The sequence below is a fragment of the Cucumis sativus genome, chromosome 7 (assembly GCF_000004075.3).
Source record: "Cucumis sativus cultivar 9930 chromosome 7, Cucumber_9930_V3, whole genome shotgun sequence".
NCBI lineage: Eukaryota > Viridiplantae > Streptophyta > Magnoliopsida > Cucurbitales > Cucurbitaceae > Cucumis > Cucumis sativus.
Genome location: NC_026661.2, coordinates 13090214 through 13108914, shown reverse-complemented (window position 1 = coordinate 13108914; position 18701 = coordinate 13090214). Strand labels below are relative to the sequence as shown.

The following is an 18701-nucleotide window of genomic DNA, read 5'->3' as shown; positions in this document are numbered from 1 at the left end:
ACATATACAAAATTCATACATACTATGTACTATATCACACATACCTCAGCTTTTTCTTGTGTTATTGGTGATTTCCCTTTCTGTCTTTTATCCTCTTTGGCCTTTTCTTCCTTGTTAGCACTTTTGAACTATGTTATAAAAAGGAAATTGATAGCAAAGTTTCATATAACTTTTACATTTATCGGACATCAATGTTATAGATTGTTACCTTCTTTCCTTTGTCGTATCATTTTTTCTCTTTCTATTCTCTATTGATTCTTCATTTGTTTCTTTTGTCCTTGAACTACATTCATCATTCACGTTTGTCTCACCTTGTTCTTTTTCATCTTCGTCTTATTTTTCTTGTTTATCTTGTTCACTTTAAGTATTATCATGTTTGGCAAGATTCTTGGGTAAATGGTATGTTATGAATTTACTAAATATAGTACATTTCATGAATTGAAGTATAACAACACAGACAACATACCTTCTCTTCATTCTTTACTTCTTTCTCTTCTTCTTCATGTTTCCTTCTCATAAATTGCCTTTTTGAAACCTCCACAGACCCCAACATAAAAATTTTCCCTGTATTCATTAGAAAATAAATTTTAATAAGACAGTTTACCAAGCTCTTTATCCTTTGTTTTTTCTTCACAACAATATCTTCCTTCAGAGGTTAATTCCTCCCCCTCTTTTTTGAAGTGTTTGGACTTTCATGGTTGCTTCCCGACCCCTGGACCATTGGATCTTCTAGTCTATATTGTAAGTTTTCATACAAGAAGTTATCAGCATTTAAAACTTTTGTGTAATTGAAAAAAAAATTACATTAATACCTCAATGGAAGAACTTGACAGTTATTCAACCTCTTTTGTTAGGGGGTTTTTTGAACCAGTGATTCTAGCAACTCGTAATTTATCGTTGGTTCTTGTTCTTCCTTCCCCTTCTCTTTTTTCATTTTTAATTTTGCTACAAATTATAAAAACAATAAACATTGTTGTTCCTAAAATCAAGGGGATATCACTTGATATATTGTTTATGTAATTTAAAAGAATAATTAATAAACAAATAAATAATTTATATCCACAACTATTTATATATAACCTATAATTAAAAACGAAAATAATATTATACACTTTACCTTTTTATTTATGAACCATGGCAAAATTTTAGAGATCCCATAAATGTGCTTTGATAACAATGAACGATTTTCAGTTAATATTGTTGTTCATGCCACAATTAAGAAGTATAATGGTGTTGAGAATAAATTTCCCTAAGAATCAGAGCTCAAACGAATGAAAGAAGTACTGTGAAAATAAACCTTTACGCTGATGAAGAAGCTCACCTGAATATGGAATCCTATTGATGAAGAAGATAGCTAGTAAGAAGAAAATTTCTTGATTTGCGCCGAATGTATAAAGACTTTGAAGGGTTTGAAGGGGACAAAGCTAGAAGCTATAATCGTTTCTGCAACTGATGGAAGACTTTAAATGTTTGAAGGGGACGAAAGGTTTCAAAAATATTGTTCGATGGAATTTACAGAGTGGGCATGAGTGACACGCATGCCTGAGCAGGCCAGCCGCGTGCTAACCTTACAAGGGGTGTTACCCGCGTGTGCCTTACGTATCTCACCTGGCCCTTGCACGCGTAGGGCTTTCCACATACTTTCATGGTCGCACGTGTCCTTGTACGTCTCTAAACCTTAAACCTCTGACTTAGCAATCTCTGACACTCGACCAACAACCTCAAATGCCTAGAAATTCATTTTCGACCGGAACCTTACTTCTACTTTAGAGCTTAATAACTTAAAATCCAGAACTCAATGAAAATACTTTCTTCTACAAAGTTTTGGAAATAGTCATAATTGTCTTACCACAAAATTGTAGACCAAACTTTCAAAAGATGAATTTTGTAGCCATCTGGGAATGCGCCTTACTCAGATTCTTCTTGAAAATGACATTCTCGCCTAATCTTGATCCAAACGCCACCCTTCTTGAATCCAAGTTGAACAACAACCCTTTCTTACAAACTAGACACAATTTCTGAACTTATAAGACCAATTTGAGTGATTTTACATGAGTAAGTAGTGAGAAATTCATTCTTGAAGCTGCCTATTTATAGAAGTCCTTGCTTGTGATTAAGGTGACACTTAATCCTAGAATAAACTCACCTCTTATTTACACCTCATTATCTCTTCCACGTCCTCCTTGGCCGCAAAGTGTATGTTAATAAGATTAGAACACCTAGATTAACCTTAAACCATTTGCTTAGAGCATGCCATATACTTGTCTCAATCATGCTAACCTCCTTGGTCATCTCGTATAGCTTAGCCGGCCAACTAACCTCTTAACACCTAGCCTTGGCCACCTAGCTAATCACATGCTAACCTCTAAACACCTAGCCAAACTTCCTCGTGTAGCCATTCTCCTCCCCAAGTTCTAACGCCCAACTAACTTCTCTAAACACTCTTCCCGACCACACATCACAACACCAATCTTGCCACCTAACACACCATTTTTCTCGCCCAAATAAACTCTTTAGAGGTAAGAGGTTATTTCTTCTTTATTTGGCTGTTTACCAAGATAAAAACGCAAACCCATGGAGTTAGCCAAAATTTTCCTCTTTTCTACTTAGCTTTTCTTCAACTTTTAAACCATTCCTTCTTACAACCTACTGTTGAATAAGAAATTTTGAGACCAATTCATTTATTAAGTTGATGATGAAAAGGACAAATAATTAAATTTGGACTAATTAAAATTGACATGTGCCCCAAATTAAAGAATTGAAAAACATAAATTGACTATTCTAATAATGTCACATGTTTTCATCTTAATTGTTGGATTAAGTTAATCATTTTGGTTCAATTAAATATTATTTACTTGGACTAAGTTCAATTAAATATTATTTACTTGGACTAAGTTCAATTAAGGTTCAATTAAATATTATTTACTTGGACTAAGTTCAATTAAGCCAAAAAATAAGCTTAATTGAGCCCAAAGACTAAATATAACCTAAATCCATATGGTTGAGCTCATGGGTCTGGTCCATGGACCAACCAGGTTTAAGCCCATAAAGCCCACCAGTGAACTTTATAAATAGTGGAATTCTCCTCATTTGCAGGGGTTGGAAATTTTTTACTTCATAAGGTCTATAGAGAATTCTCTCAAAACCTAGAAGACTCCCTAACTCCTGAAGTCGACAACCCTCGAAGATTGAAGCTCTTTTGAAGATACAAACTTTCTTCCAAGACTTCAACTTCAAGAACATCACGTGCTCCGCTTCCTCAAATCAAGCATAAGCATTCAACCAACTTGAAGAACATCATGTGCTCCGCTTCTCCAAATCAAGCGTAGACGTTCAACAAACTTCAAGAACATCACGTGCTCCGCTTTCTCCAAATCAAGCGTAGGCATTCAGTCGAGAGAGAATCAGAGGATCAAATTGTAGAGATTGAACCGCATCGCAACAAAATCAACAAAGATACAACATCAACTCCAAGTTCAAATCCACGAATTAAATTTCTACGGAAATCTCGTGCGAACAAATTGGCACGCCTAGTGGGACCATCTCTACCTCTCATCTCTCTCTCGTCATCTAGATCTACAAGAAAATCAATGGCATCAAAGAAAGCTACATCCAAATCTTCAGCAGCAAGCGACACCTACACGAGACCTGTCACCCGTAGTCGTTCTAAGGGGATCATCCAAGAGCAAGATTGGGGATCATCCAAGAGCAAGATTAAGGTTCTGCCATCGCGTAGAGCATCCTGAAGCAATTAATGGAATCTCCTAAAGCTGGAATTGTCATCAAGGAAAATCATCTATATAATGATCCTGATTCTACCTCTAGCAGGTCACAGAAAGAAGCATACCCTAATGTGATGTATGTCATGATGGCTGATGTAACAGTTGAGGCTGCTATGGCGAAGATGAAGAGAAAAGTTAATCTTCTGATGAAGGTTGTTGACGAACGAGACCATGAAATCGCAGCTTTAAAAGAGCATATGCATACTCGTGAAACTGTTGAATCGAGTCAAACTCCTGTTGTTAAAGCTGGTGACAAAGGGAAGAACATGGTGCAAGAAAATCAACCACAACAACAATTAACTTCTGTGGCTTCTTTCTCAGTTCAACAATTACAAGATATGATCACAAACTCCATCAGAGCTCAGTATGAAGGCCCATCTCAAACTTCTTTCATGTACTCTAAGCCGTACACCAAAAGAATTGATAACTTGAGAATGCCGCTTGGATACCAGCCTCCAGAATTCCAGCAATTCGACGGAAAGGGCAATCCAAAGCAACACATTGCTCACTTTGTTGAAACACATGAGAACGCAGGATCAAGAGGAGACCAACTAGTCAGGCAGTTCGTTCGAAGCTTAAAAGGAAATGCTTTCGAGTGGTATACTGATCTGGAGCCAGAAGTCATCGAAAGTTTGGAACAACTGGAAAAGGAATTCATCAACCATTTCTACAACACCAGACACACTGTAAGCATGATGGAGCTTACAAACACGAGACAACGAAAGGGAGAGCCAGTTATTGATTTCATAAACCGACGGAGAGCTCTAAGCTTGGATTGCAAAGATAAGCTCACAGAATTGTCTGCAGTGGAGATGTGCACCTAAGGCATGCACTGGGAACTTCTCTATATTTTGCAGGGAATAAAACCTCATACATTTGAAGAATTAGCAACTTGCACCCATGACATGGAATTGAGCATCGCTAATAGGGGAACTAAAGATTTCTTAATCTCTGGAGTAAAAAAGGGGAATAATGAAATTGACGACACTACAAAGATCACAAATAGTGTCATTAATGAGTCTATGGTTGTTCATGAGTCTCCATTGAAATCTTTCTCCAAAAGAAAAGAAACAAAAATCGAAAGAAAGCATGGTGGTGAAGAGAAGCATTGGCCAACACTTAAAGAAAGGCAGGAAAAAGTTTATCTATTTTCCGACTCTGATGTTGCAGACATGTTAGAGCAGCTGCTAGACAAACAACTTATTCAGCTGTCAGAAGGCAAACGACCAAAACAAGCAGGAAAAGTAGATGATCCTAACTACTGTAAGTACCATCGGGTCATTAGTCACCCTGTTGGAAAATGTTTCGTGTTGAAGGAGCTTATTCTAAAGTTGGCTCGTGAAAAGAAAATCGAGTTAGATATGGATGAAGTAGCTCAGACAACACATGTCGCAGTTGAGACGACTTCAAGTGCTCTTCCATCAACGCTGCCTTATGATCAATGGAAAAACTTGATTCAGTTTGGGACTCTCGAACCTATACTTGTTCAATTCTAACAAAAGATCGTGACGACAGACTCTCAAAACAAAGAAAAGTCTGTTGAAGATGATTGTGAAGGATGGATAGTCGTGACTCGTAAAAGAGGGAGACAACCAAATTCCATTCAAACGAGGTCGCACTTCCATCAGAAGCATGGAAAAGGAAGCGACTCTCATAAAAAGGAGAAAAGAAACAAGAAGATGTGGAAGCCTAAGCCTATCAAAGGAAAAGACGAGGACTTCTTCCGACCTCGACAGTCGATAACTTTAACAGAATTCCTCCCAAGAAGTTTCCTTGATGATCATCCAAAGGAAGTATTAGAAGTCACTACATGTCACGTTGTCAGCATAGAAGAAGTCAACAACAATTATGCATCTTTTGAAGAAATCGACAATTCAGCAAAGGACTTCTAACTTTGATCGTATCAAGCCGCTCCATCCTTCCAACTGTATCGCTGCCCGTTTCACTATCCCAATCACAGGGAGAGCTGTAGAATTCACGACCTTCATTTTCTTCGGCCGTATCCTTCTTCCAATGAAGGTTTAGTCGTCTGGCTTCGACCACCGTTATAAAATTATGAGTGGCACCGGAGTCAACCATAGTACTCTTTGCATGCTTTCGGTTGATTCAGGTGTCAACATATATTAGCCCCCTTTAGTATGACTACTTATCTCTCCCGCTTTCTTCTGAAGGGACGACAAGAGTCTTATGGCTCCCACTCTAACATTTTGAACTCCTTCTACTTGCCCAACTTCCTTCTTTGGTTGACTCGACATGTCATCTGAATCTACAGCTAAAGAGGCCTGAAAGGCATAGAAGGCAGCTTTATATGGGCATTCCCTTGCCCGATGTGGTCCATTACAAATGTAGTAACTGATAGGACGATCCGACGTGTTTAGACCATCAAGTCTTCTCCAGGTGTCTCCCGTACTGGATTGGGAAGGCTTGCGGTCTCTACCGGGACTTCTACTTTCACTGACAGCTTCGGGAGAATTTGGTCGGCTGTTTCGGTCGATTCCAGGTGAAGAGCTTTGATGACGTCTCGTCTCTTGAGCGTCACTAGACAGATCAAACAAACGCTCAGCTGTTGCATAGGCCGATGCAAGGTCTTGAACTCTTTGTTCGTATAACTTAGTCCTTGCTCACGGCTTTAACCCTTCAACAAAACTGAAGATTTTGTCCTTCTCGGTCATATCAGATATGTCTAACATTAGCCCCGCAAATTGCTTCACATATTCCCGAATGGTTCCATTGTGCTTTAATTCCCGCAGTTTCCGTCGAGCCAGAATCTCGACATTCTCGAGAAAAAACTGCGAGCGGAGTTCTCTCTTCAAACTGTCCCAAGTGTCTATTACGCAACGTGAATGTCCATATATCGGGACTTCCACCATAACTTTGCATCCTCAAATAGATGCATGGTCGCCAAAGTCACTTTGGCTTCCTCCGCCACAGTATTTGCGGCTTTAAAGTACTGCTCAGTATCGAAGATAAAGTTTTCCAATGCCTTTGCATCCCTTGCCCAACAGAAGGGCTTGGGTTTTGGGATCTTTATCTTGCCAACCATAATCGCTCCTCCAGTTGGAGCTTGATTGGCCAACGCTCGCATCGTAAGGTTCACCTTCGTGTTCACCTCTACGATTTCATTTCTAACGACATCCAGGGTGGCTCGAAAGTCCTCTGACATGCCATTTATCATTTCCATCATGTCCTTCTGAGAGTTATCTAGCTCCATAACTCGCTCCTTCATCCGGGCAACAGAGCCCGATGAACTGTCCCCACGCTCGTAGGAAACATTTCCAATTCTCTGGATTTGTGACTCTAACATGTCAACTCTAGCCAACAAATCTTGTATGGGTAATCCGTCCAGGCGACCGGACACCGCATCAATAGCATCGGCTCTCTCGGCAACTTCCTCAAGTCGTTCTTCCATAAATCGGATGGAATCAGAAACTTCCATCAGGTGGAGCATCTGCTCTTCGATCCCCACCAACCGTTCTTCATGGGTCTTGCTCGCTCGTTTTGTAGTCGACATCTCTCTGTCTGAATTGTCAGCCAATTTGGCTCTGATACCACTTGTCACAATCTTAGCGTTTCAACCTCGAGATGGACGATTGTGCGGCACTTGTTCTAACTCAACGAACAAGTCAGCCGATAAAAATCCAAGAGTTGTGGGTAACGTTGACGTATGTCGTAACCTTCCTTTGGGTTTTAGGGAAATTTTATTTATAAAATGCGGGAAAGAAAGAAATACATTGAAATAGACGTTATGATAAGCATTAAAGACTGTCAGTTGCAAGGAAAAAGGGTTGCTTGCAAAGAGTACAACTAATGCTCGTGCGAGGATTCAACTGGTATGCCTCCCCTATAGTACATTTTGAACATTTTCAGCTTTGGCAGGCTTGCATATGAAAATGCTGAAACGTCACACCCAAGGTTTATGACCTAGAATGAAAAGCAAACACCTAAACTAGTTATGCAAACTAAAGATGAGATAAACTGGGGGTAATCAGAGCATATAACCAAAGGTAAACACACTTTGGAAAAATATATATGTGACACCGCGCGCCCATTTGCCGTCGACTCCCCTGCCGCGCGCAGGTGTCGCCTGCGCAAATCAACCTTGCGTGCGCGCCTGCCTATGCCTACTATGTGATCCCCTCTATTGTGGTTTTTTCTCATGCCCGCCTAATGGCTACTATGTTCGCCCCTCATTCCCACCTAAGGCCCACCATAGAACCGTTCCATGGTGGACATTGGCGGGCACATGGAAACCCTCAATAAACTTTGGGTATTATTCATTTTAGTTTGGAGCATTTAATTTGAGATCATTTCTACATATTTTTTAATTGTATGAGATTTGATTTATTTAAGATGGGATATTACATATTTATTTTTTAAATTGTAAATATTTGATTTATTTTTCCATCCATATAAATTCTATTTATTTTCTTTTTTTATTATTGTTATTGTTATATGATTTTTTACCTATTTTTTTCTTTTCCTTTTTCCTTTTTATGTTTTTATGTTGCACAAGTTTTTGTGTTCATAAACATGTTGAAAAATGAAAAAATATACATGTCATATATTATTTGGCATATAAGATGATATATTGTAAAATTGTTATATATGTGCATTTATTTGATTTAGTTATTAATTTCAAATATATATTATGTTTATATCGAATTTAATTATAATAATTATAGATTTTTAATAAGTTACGTAAAAGTAAAATATATATTTTATGTACTTTCTCATATATACGCATGTATATTTAATTATTTCGCATCTATATACCTCATTTATATAATAAACAATTGTATCAATATTTTATATAAAACTTGGTATACTGAAGACTTAGTTAATCCGATCCAATTATATATCATGTAATAAAATTAGTTGTTAATGACCATAATATATTCATTTCACATACTGTATATATCAAATTTTTCGTATGTTAACGTATACTGAAGATGCAGAAATAAAACTTAAAATTTAAAAATAATATTATCTCGTGAATCTAATATATTAAGTTGCAATTTGATGAAAATTATGAACAATATACATGATTGATTTTAAAATTATTTTTTTATGAACTATTGTGTAACTCTTGAAACGTCACATGTTCATGGACTACAATAGTCTGCAATGTTAGTGATAATTGAAAATATATACAAATATATCACTGTAAGGTATTATACACAATATCAATATGCCCCAGTATACAATGAACAAACATGTAGACTAAAACAAACTTCACATATTGTAAAAGTTTCTAAAATGATATTTAAGTATAAGAAAAACAATGGGATGTAATATAATCGTTATAATTTGAAACTATATTTCTCTAAAAAAAAATTAATCTTTATTAATGTAAAAGAAATTAATGGAAATACCTAAAAGTTGAATGTAATAATTATTTTAAAAATACATTCCAATTGTGTTTGATAAGAAAAACAATATTACATAGAATGATAACTTGGCCTAACATAGAAGATGAAAAAAAAAAAAATGAACACATCAATAAAAATAAATAAGTAAGTATTATTAATGAAAATAATTGAGAATTTAAAATATTTGTGAAATAGTTTGCATCATCACATTAACCCTAATAAAATAAAACAATGAAACACTTTGAAGGCACGTGCTCGACAATTACTTAAATACAAAATTCCTCTTCTCCTTTTCGTCTCTGAGAGAACCCTAGCATCTTCCACAAACGCCACGCCGCTGCTTCCTCCCCACAGCTGCCGACTCTAGTTTAGCTCCGAAATATGGTCAGTGATCTCATTTAGCTCTTTCTTCTCTTGTTTCATTTGTGCATTCTATTTTTCCTTCTATCCTTCTGGAGTTTTAGACTTCCGTATCTGTTTTGGGTCTCTTGTTCGTCTTCAGGTGGATTACTTTTTTATGTGGTTACTTCTTCATTTTGTTAATTTTCTGAGACAATTTTCTGGGCACAACGATGTGAAAGTTTTCACCAATGGCTTCGTTCTATTTAAGTATAAATTGATTTATGTGTCCTTGTATGGGACTGTATTCTACATGCAAGATGAGTATTGCCATTGGCACGGTTTTGTCCACTGTTATTTATTTTTCCTCATGATGTGCGGATTTCTGTGTATATGCTTGTGTTTTGTTGTTCTAAATAGACACATTTTTCTTTGAAATAAATGCCTATGGCGATGACAGGCAAGGGGACTGAAGAAGCATTTAAAGAGGCTCAATGCTCCGAAGCATTGGATGCTTGACAAGCTTGGTGGTGCATTTGTGAGTCAAATTTGTTGTTTCATTTATTTTATTTTTTCTCTCGAGTTTATGCATTACGCTTATTTCTGACAGTTCTACCTCTCAAATCTCTTTGTAGGCCCCCAAACCTTCATCTGGACCTCACAAGTCGAGGGAATGCCTCCCTTTGATCCTTATATTGAGAAACCGACTCAAATATGCCCTCACGTACCGTGAGGTAATTGCAATATTAATGCAACGACATGTTTTGGTCGATGGGAAGGTTAGGACAGACAAGACTTTCCCTGCTGGTTTCATGGGTACGTTATCTTGAACTTTGTAACCTTACCATTGTTTGAATTCCAATGTCTACTGACCCTTTTTTAGAGTGCCACTATAGGTGTTATTATAAGAGCATGCTAAATTGTTTTTTTTTTATTCTTGGAATTGACTGTTGATTTTATGAACTGAATTAGTGAAGTAATCACTCATCATTTTGAGATTGTTTTCCTTCGGTTATAGTGCCCCCTACGCTTTAGGCTTAGTGTTATACTTCATTGTTTTTTATGTTATTTATATTTAGTCTTTAGTATTAATTAATTTTAAGGCTTTAACAATCAATATTTTATTCATTTATTTATTTATTGCGTCTTGCTTCGCTCTGGTGACACCTCTTTGTTGCCTCTTGCCTAGAGGCAATGAAGTGACTTGTTGCCTTGAGGTGTGCCTTGTGGCTTGCGCTTTGAAAACACTGGTAACACTTTGAAAGGCCCAATTGCCTATCTTCAATTCATTGTAAGTGCCAGTAGGAAATCTAGCTTTGCGTAGATGAATTACAAGGTCCCCTTCTACAAAGTTAAGCACCCTCTGAGATTTTTCCTAAGCCAAGGGCCATTTTACTTAATTGATCTATCACAACCACCGCAACATCAAAACTTACTGTCTTTGGAACTCATCAAACAACTTCTGTACTTCTAGAGGAGGTTTACTATTGTCTCTTCTGCCTTTTCAACTATCACAAGGTCCAATATATCAACCTCCCTTTCGTTATCAAACATTTTTCCACTGATTGTGCTAAGCTAATGATTGTTGCGATCTTTCTTAGAACTAACTCTGTCATCATTTTTATTATTCAATGGGAGTAATACCACTTTCTCCCCATCCATTGAAATTCATAAGTATTCTCTCTTCTCTTGTGCAATGTTCGATTATGCAAGGTTCGAGTATTAAATTGCCAAGGTATTCCAAATAGAATGTGATGTACGTCCATATCTAACATATTGCAAACAATTCGGTCCATGTGTTTACTTCCAATTGAAAGAGTAACTAGGCAAATCTCATTTAGTTGAGCCTCTCCACCTTTTTTCACCCAACCAAAGAATTCTCTTCATCATCTCCATATGCTATTGTTTTTCTTTGTTTACATTCATTAGACAAATATCTTGTTTGGCTACAGTTAGAACACTTTCTCATTATGAGCCCGTTATTCAAATTTTGAGTTCTCTTATTCACTCGAATTTTGAAAGAATGGCCATATTTTGGTTGTTTTTTGCCTACAAAGTGTTCCAAGGATTTTTTCTTGCATTCTTCTTGGAGTGAACTTTGTTCAATTCGTCCATTCTTTTAGCACAAATAATTCCATCAACTAACAATTGAAAATGTCGTAGTTTTACCTTTTTTGATGTCCACCTACATGCCACCAATGAATCTTGCAATTAAGTGTTCCTCATTCTCCACCTAATTTGTTCTTGCTTCCAATCGGTGGAATTCTTCAATGTAATTAGCTATGGATCATAGGCCATGTCCACAATTTTAATATTGATTATAGTGTTTGTTCATAACTGGGTGGGTGTAACGCTCCTTCATCAAACACTTCATCTTTTTCCAAAAACGGATTGGTTTCTTGCCTCTACTATTGACCTCGAGTTGTTCCCACCAAGTTGATGCACTTGGTCTTAGTTTTAAGGCCACCGGTTGCCCCTTTTTATGCTCAAAGTTATTCATATATTATAATATGCAAAGAAATTATCGGTGTTCTTTATCCAAGAATACTTCAATATCACATTTCCCACTATGAAGTGGCAAATCTATCTTCATCTTGTAATCATAATGATCTTCTCTTGCCACATGTTGATTGTCTTGTCTTCTATAATTAACAAAGTCATTTTCTTGATCTTCCTCACTTGAAGAATCTCATTCTTGAAATTGTTGGTATCATTCTTGAAAATTTGGTCGAGGTTCTTGGCGTTCTTGGAACTGGAACTGTCTTTGGCGAAAATGACTACTTTTTTACCTCTTTCTTCAATGGTTTCTTGCTGATTTTGAACATGCCTCAGCTGCCCATGCCACACCTACCTTTCTTCCTCCATTCTTGAATTGGTTCTTTTGGCATTATTGGGGTGTTTGGCTCGTGGCTTTGGAATTAGGGGGTTTGGCATTTGAAGCCAAACCCATGTTTGTTCCCTTGGAATAAAATTCCTGGGATTAAGGGGTTTGGAATATGTTTTTTTTATAATTATTTAATGTCATATGTTTTAGAAAAAATTTCACTTCAACGTCTTATCAATGATCGTTGGCAACAATTGTTAGCCAACTTCATGATCAACCACGATGATCGATCATGATCGATCGACGGTCACAACAACCGATTGTTTTACTCGTTGGCTCCAGATTGTCATTGTAGATCGTCCTGATCGTTGATTATCAATGAACATCTTGATTGACGACAACCAATCGTTATCATTAATTATCGATCTCATGCCTATTAACAAACGATCTTATTGATGGTAAATGGTCAATAGCCATAACCCTTGACGATCGATTGCCATGATGGTCGATGACCAACCAATTGTCTTAAAATTGACAACTGTTGATCAATGACCGTCTTCACCAAGGCTTCCTACACTCTTTCTCATGGGATTGAATAGTAAACACTATTCAAGCCCATGGATTACTTTTTTTTCTAATTCAATCTAGAAAATCATCAACTACAAACACCACCCTAGTGACCATTGTCAGTCGACCACTAGGTGTCATTTCTGACAAACTCGGTTGACGAACTTTCGACCACCACTTTTCCAACTTTTGCAAACCATGAAAAATTAATAAAAATAAATTTTTGAAAAACTTTTTTTTTCTGAGTCATTCCATATATGTCTTTGATTTAATCACAATAATATTATATAAAATACTTATTTTTTCATTCTTCTATTTTCTTTTCTTATGGAGTTTTTTTATAACTATTATTATTAGATCATTTTTTTTAATGATCTCTTTTCTATTTTTTATTTAAAATTAATCTTTCCTTCATTTTAGGAGATTTTGTTTATTTTGTTATATTTTTTCATGAAAATTGATGACCTATCTATTGTGATCTCGAGTATAAATTAAATATTAGTATATTGATAATATAGTGAAAATTTTAAATAAATTAAATATTTTTAGTTTAATAACATTTTTCATTTTTTTCATTAGTCAATTTAACTAAAAGACTCCAGACTCACTTGAATTGACTTATTTTTATTTAGACCTCTTTTGATGAAGTATTTTTAGATACATTACATGTGTGTCATAAAAAGAAAACCATAACTATAGTTAAACATAACTCTATTTGATTTTCACTTTTGAATGATCCTTTTGGTTATGCTTATTTTATTATTTTGAAACATATTAGACCATTTTTAATGTTGCTTAACTAGAACTTTTGTAAACTCCATCTGATTACATAATTTGTTATATTTTGTGAATGGTTTGTAATATTCCTACTTAGATCATTCATGTTAATGCATGTGTAATCAAAATTATTGTTATCTAATTTTGAAATTTTTTGTTTTTACATTATTGTTATTAAAATCAATAGAGTCAATAAATTAAATTAGAGGTACAAAATATAAAAAAAATCAATTAAAAATTTGATACAAAATAAATTTAGGACGTAAAATTAATAAAAATAACTAAACAAATTAACTAAACCTAGGAATTCAAAATCAGCACCCCAAACACCATCATCAGAAAATTCAGATTTCCAAATACTGGCATTTATAATACCTAGGCATTAGAGTCCCATCAAATAAGTTCACAGGCATTTACTTTTCAGACATTTGATTTCGAACCTGCGTGTCAAACATCTGGATGATTCCCAGCAATTGGGTTTGCTACTTGCAAGCTTACACTTGTTCTGGGATAGAGGACAAGTGTTTTTTTTGCCTCTTGGTTTCACGTGCATAGATCCCCAGCAATTGGGTTTGCTACCCTTTTTCTGGTCATAGTCTGAGGGTTCTTGGAGCTCTATTACCAATTGGTCTAAAACCAAGAGTACTTCTGAATGAATAATATTCTCCAGCTCTCAATGAGCGGAGATGGCCTTTATTTATCGGGGAAAAGTGGTTTCAGGTTTGTAATTAATGCTAACAATTCAAAATAACAGACCAACTTATTTTATCAACTATCTGACTCACTCACTCTTAGCTAGTTTACAAAAGCACCTCATGGTAGAGGAAGGCTATTACTAATGGCTGGGGGCTTTAGTGTTAATTCTACCATCATTTTGTTTTAGCATTTTCTTCCCGTTCTTCGTGGAAGATGCAATTCTGTTTATTGCTTTTGTATTTACATTTTTAAGCACAACACTAATATTTTTCTGTGCCTTCTCTTCAGACGTTGTGTCAATTCCCAAAACAAGTGAGAATTTCCGGCTTCTTTATGACACAAAAGGCCGATTTCGTTTACACTCAGTTAGGGATGAGGAGGCCAAGGTTAGCTACTGTCCTTTTGATGTTGAAATTTGACCTATTTGTTACAATCTTGTTGTATAAAGTATTCTAGTTTCAAAGTAAAATAGATGCAATTACAAAGTTTTTGGCATCAATTGTTCATGAATCATAAGGGAGAGATTTAGCTCTTTCTCCAGTTGGGGAGACATTCTACCTTTTCAAATTATTATCATGTGACGTTAGTGTAGGGAAGTATTTCAATATCTTATAACCCTCTGGAGTAGTAACAGGCTGGGTGCTGGACACCGTTTGTGGTTCATGATATAATTGGACGATTTAAGCTTGACTTTCATATTACTTTTTGCAGTATAAGCTGTGCAAAGTTCGCTCCGTACAGTTTGGGCAAAAGGGCATCCCTTATCTGAACACCTATGATGGACGCACAATCCGTTATCCTGACCCTTTAATCAAGGCGAATGACACCATCAAGCTGGACCTCGAGTCCAACAAGATTGCAGATTTCATCAAGTTCGATGTAGGAAATGTTGTGATGGTTACCGGTGGAAGAAACAGAGGCAGGGTTGGAGTGATAAAGAATAGGGAGAAGCATAAGGGAAGCTTTGAAACAATCCACATTCAGGATGCAACTGGGCACGAATTTGCTACTCGGCTGGGCAATGTGTTCACAGTTGGCAAGGGGACTAAGCCATGGGTGTCCCTACCTAAGGGCAAGGGTATTAAATTATCCATCATCGAAGAAGCCAGGAAGAGGCTGGCAAGCCAAGCCGCAGTTACTGCTTGAGATTTAGTGTAGTGTAGTCATTGATGAAAGGTGGGATTTTGCTCTTGTTAGTTTTGTTTTTCTTGGTTTTTTTTTTGGTTAAGTAGATCTAAAAAAGGTTGATACTTTGTTATTTCTACTACAATTATGCAAGGCTACTGCTACAATCTTTGTCATTCCAGAACTCTTTGCTATAATGAACAAACTTTTGGAAATTTTCATGAGTTGTTTTTATAGTTCTCTTCCAATAAGTAATTTGGTTAAATTATTAAAACTGCCCATCAACTTTGCATTTTATATAAAAAAAATGCTATTAAAAAAATATCCTTAACCAAAAAGAGGTTGGACTATAGTTAGCTTGAATGGAAATTGTTGACGTTTTGTTTAAAAAATAATACATAATTGTTGAAAGTTTAAAAAAATACCTTTAAAAAGTTTTTTTAAAAAGACCTCGAAATTAGTATATGAATTAAATATCTTATTGAAAAAATAACTTTGAATTAAAATTGTCTTAGTCGTTGGGACGATGATAAATTTATTGAAAGTCATTAAGTTTTATGAGATTGACAATATTTGTCTTTTGGCTTTGGGTATCAGAAATGTCATTGCATTGCATTGTTGTCTACATAAATATTGATTTCGCATTTTGCATTTTTGTTTCTTCTATCTCATCTTCCTTTATTAAGTGCTTGGTTGCTCTGGAAAGGTTTTCTCGTTATGATTTTGTCGTGCATATTTAAAAAAAACACTTTGTCCTTTAGTTAGAGTCGATTATTTAGTTAATCTTAAGAGCAAGTTATCTTATTTTAGTTGTTTTAGCTTGTGTTAGAAGAAGAGATTGTTACACGTGTTGGAGATATACTCTATTCTTCTTACTATTGCATATTGTGATTCATTGAGAAGGGATTCACTAAGCTTAGAGGTGTTAGAGTTGATGGTCTAAATCTCGTGGTCTTGTAGTTTATAATTATATTGTACAAACATTTTATTTATCTAATAAAATAAATAAAATAAAGTGTTTTATTTTATTTGACATTTAATTGCATCAACTTACAAAACGAATAAACTAACATCCAAAGTTATCTTATGTAACCTAAACATGCATGTGAAGACATACAAGTGGATCATGTATAAATGATAGCCTTAACGAACTGTAGTAGATGGACAAAGTTGGATATCTTATTTTGGTGACACGACGGTAATTTGTGAAGAGTTATTACATTGTCGATTAGTTATATTTAATGGACATAGAAATATATCTACAATAAAAAAAAAAGTGTAACCATTAATCTTTAACCGAGTATAATGACTAATAGTTAATGAATGATGATTAATTTAATTAAAGAGTTTAATTAATTAATCTCGTATCATTGGAGCCTCAATTTGTAGGTTCATAAGATCCCCTTATTACCTCGATATTATTAATGAAAATCAAATTTATTTTGGTTTAATTTGAATTGTTCAAATTGATTAAATAAAATAAATTGAATATGATATCATTACTATAATGTATTTGATACATTATAATATAAAGTTTTTAGGAGAGAAATTAGAATTTAAATATGATTCAAATAATAATAATAAAATGAATAAGATTCATAAATAAAATGTAGGTTAAAATTAATATAAATCTAATTCATATTAGAACTATAAATCATACGAGAGAATTAAACTATAATATGGTTTAAATTTATATTAATTTTAGAAATCTTTTAAAAAATATAACAAAACAGTAAAATATTTACACATAATAATTTCAAAAACAAGTAAAACACATAGGTCAACAATGTGAAATATTAAAAATATCTCATCATTAATTTAATTAGCACCGAGACATGTGTAATATACTTGGTAAACAATCGTTTAATGACTATTCTTTCCTACGGATAGTTTAAATTTAGTTACCCAAATCTAAACTATTTTTTTCAAGATTATTTGGTACACGATCATTTAGATTTTACTATAAATTTGGGTAGTCAAATATAAATGATTTGTTTTTCAATACTTTTGGATACACAATCGTTTATATTTGATATACGATCGCTTAGATTTGATCATTGAAATTTGGCTACTTAAATCAGTTTTTGGTACACGATTATTTAGATTTTTCATTTCGTTACACTGGCGGTTTGTGATATTTATGAAAATTAATCTTTATTTTATTTTAATTAATAAGAATTGTTAAATTACTTTTCCTCCCTCATCCTTAAATTGGTTAAGCTATATAGAGGGGAGAATTCAACTTCTCTAATTTTCAAGAATAACGAGAAAAAGGAAAAATATGCAAATGTAAGTATTTTCCCGTTCCTCCTTAGAAAAGCATGCTCATAGGTTCGAGATTTAATCCTACTTTTTGTATTATCTGTATTTTGTGTGTTTTCCAAATTGAATTCCAATTGCATGACATTTGCATGCTTCTGCTATGGAAATTTCATTCCCTCAAGGGGAGCCTAAATCATTTAAGAGAATTTTGTTCAACAAAAAGATACAACACAATGAGAGGGAGTCCTCACGCGCTAGGAAGCTCAAGTTCCTTAGAAAAGAATCTTTGCTTTAGGAGGAATCTAAGACCATTTTCAATAAAAAGTAAATAAGAAATAAAGAAATTTGGAGATGAAAGTAATGTTTATAGCTTAATACTAAAAAAAAAAACCTCAAAAAACCAAATTGTTACCAACAAAGCCAATATAAATTGTTTTTAAATCGATTTTTTTTAACTTAAGAAAAGTTCAAATAAATTTATCACTATACAATAATGATAGAGATATTTTTAATTTAAAATTATTTTTGCAACGAGATATTAAACGTTGCAGTTCATATGCTAAGCGTGAGAGTTATTTTTCAAACTTTTTCTTTAAGTTCAGGCACTTTCAAAAATTTTCTACGGTTCAAAATTTTTTCAAATAGTTCACAAGCATTTTTTAAATAAAACTTTAACTCTTCCTATCCAAAACTAACAGGAAGAGTATTTTCTTTTAGTTTGAGGAAAATTTTGAAACTTTTAAAAGTTCAAAGATATATATATTTTTTTTACATAAAATGCAAAGTTGAGGGGTATTTTTTCTAATCTAAACAATTATTCTAAGTGTGGTATTTGGCCGACGTATAAAATAGCTTCAGTCGCATTTTTTATCAAAATTTTAAAGAGTATTTTTAAAAATAGCAAAATAAGTTAAAATATAGTCTTTAAACATCAATAAGTATCAGTGATAGAATTTGTTA

General features: G+C 34.6%; 1 protein-coding gene across 1 annotated transcript; it reads left to right on the top strand.

The window, feature by feature from the left end:
* The first annotated feature begins 9380 nt into the window (after nt 1–9380).
* Nucleotides 9381–15703, top strand: LOC101214671 (40S ribosomal protein S4-3). The gene is made up of 5 exons (XM_004150349.3): nt 9381–9535; nt 9951–10028; nt 10126–10306; nt 14643–14740; nt 15066–15703. Exons 1-5 carry the CDS (start codon nt 9533–9535, stop codon nt 15498–15500), a joined length of 795 nt encoding a protein of 264 aa, XP_004150397.1. The 5' UTR covers nt 9381–9532; the 3' UTR covers nt 15501–15703.
* Nucleotides 15704–18701: the final 2998 nt, after the last annotated feature.

Bases quoted from the DNA above. Each gene is read 5' to 3' on its own strand.
- LOC101214671 (XM_004150349.3), top strand. The intron at 10,029-10,125 runs GTGAGTCAAATT...ATCTCTTTGTAG, and splicing joins ACAAGCTTGGTGGTGCATTT to GCCCCCAAACCTTCATCTGG. The intron at 14,741-15,065 runs GTTAGCTACTGT...TACTTTTTGCAG, and splicing joins TTAGGGATGAGGAGGCCAAG to TATAAGCTGTGCAAAGTTCG.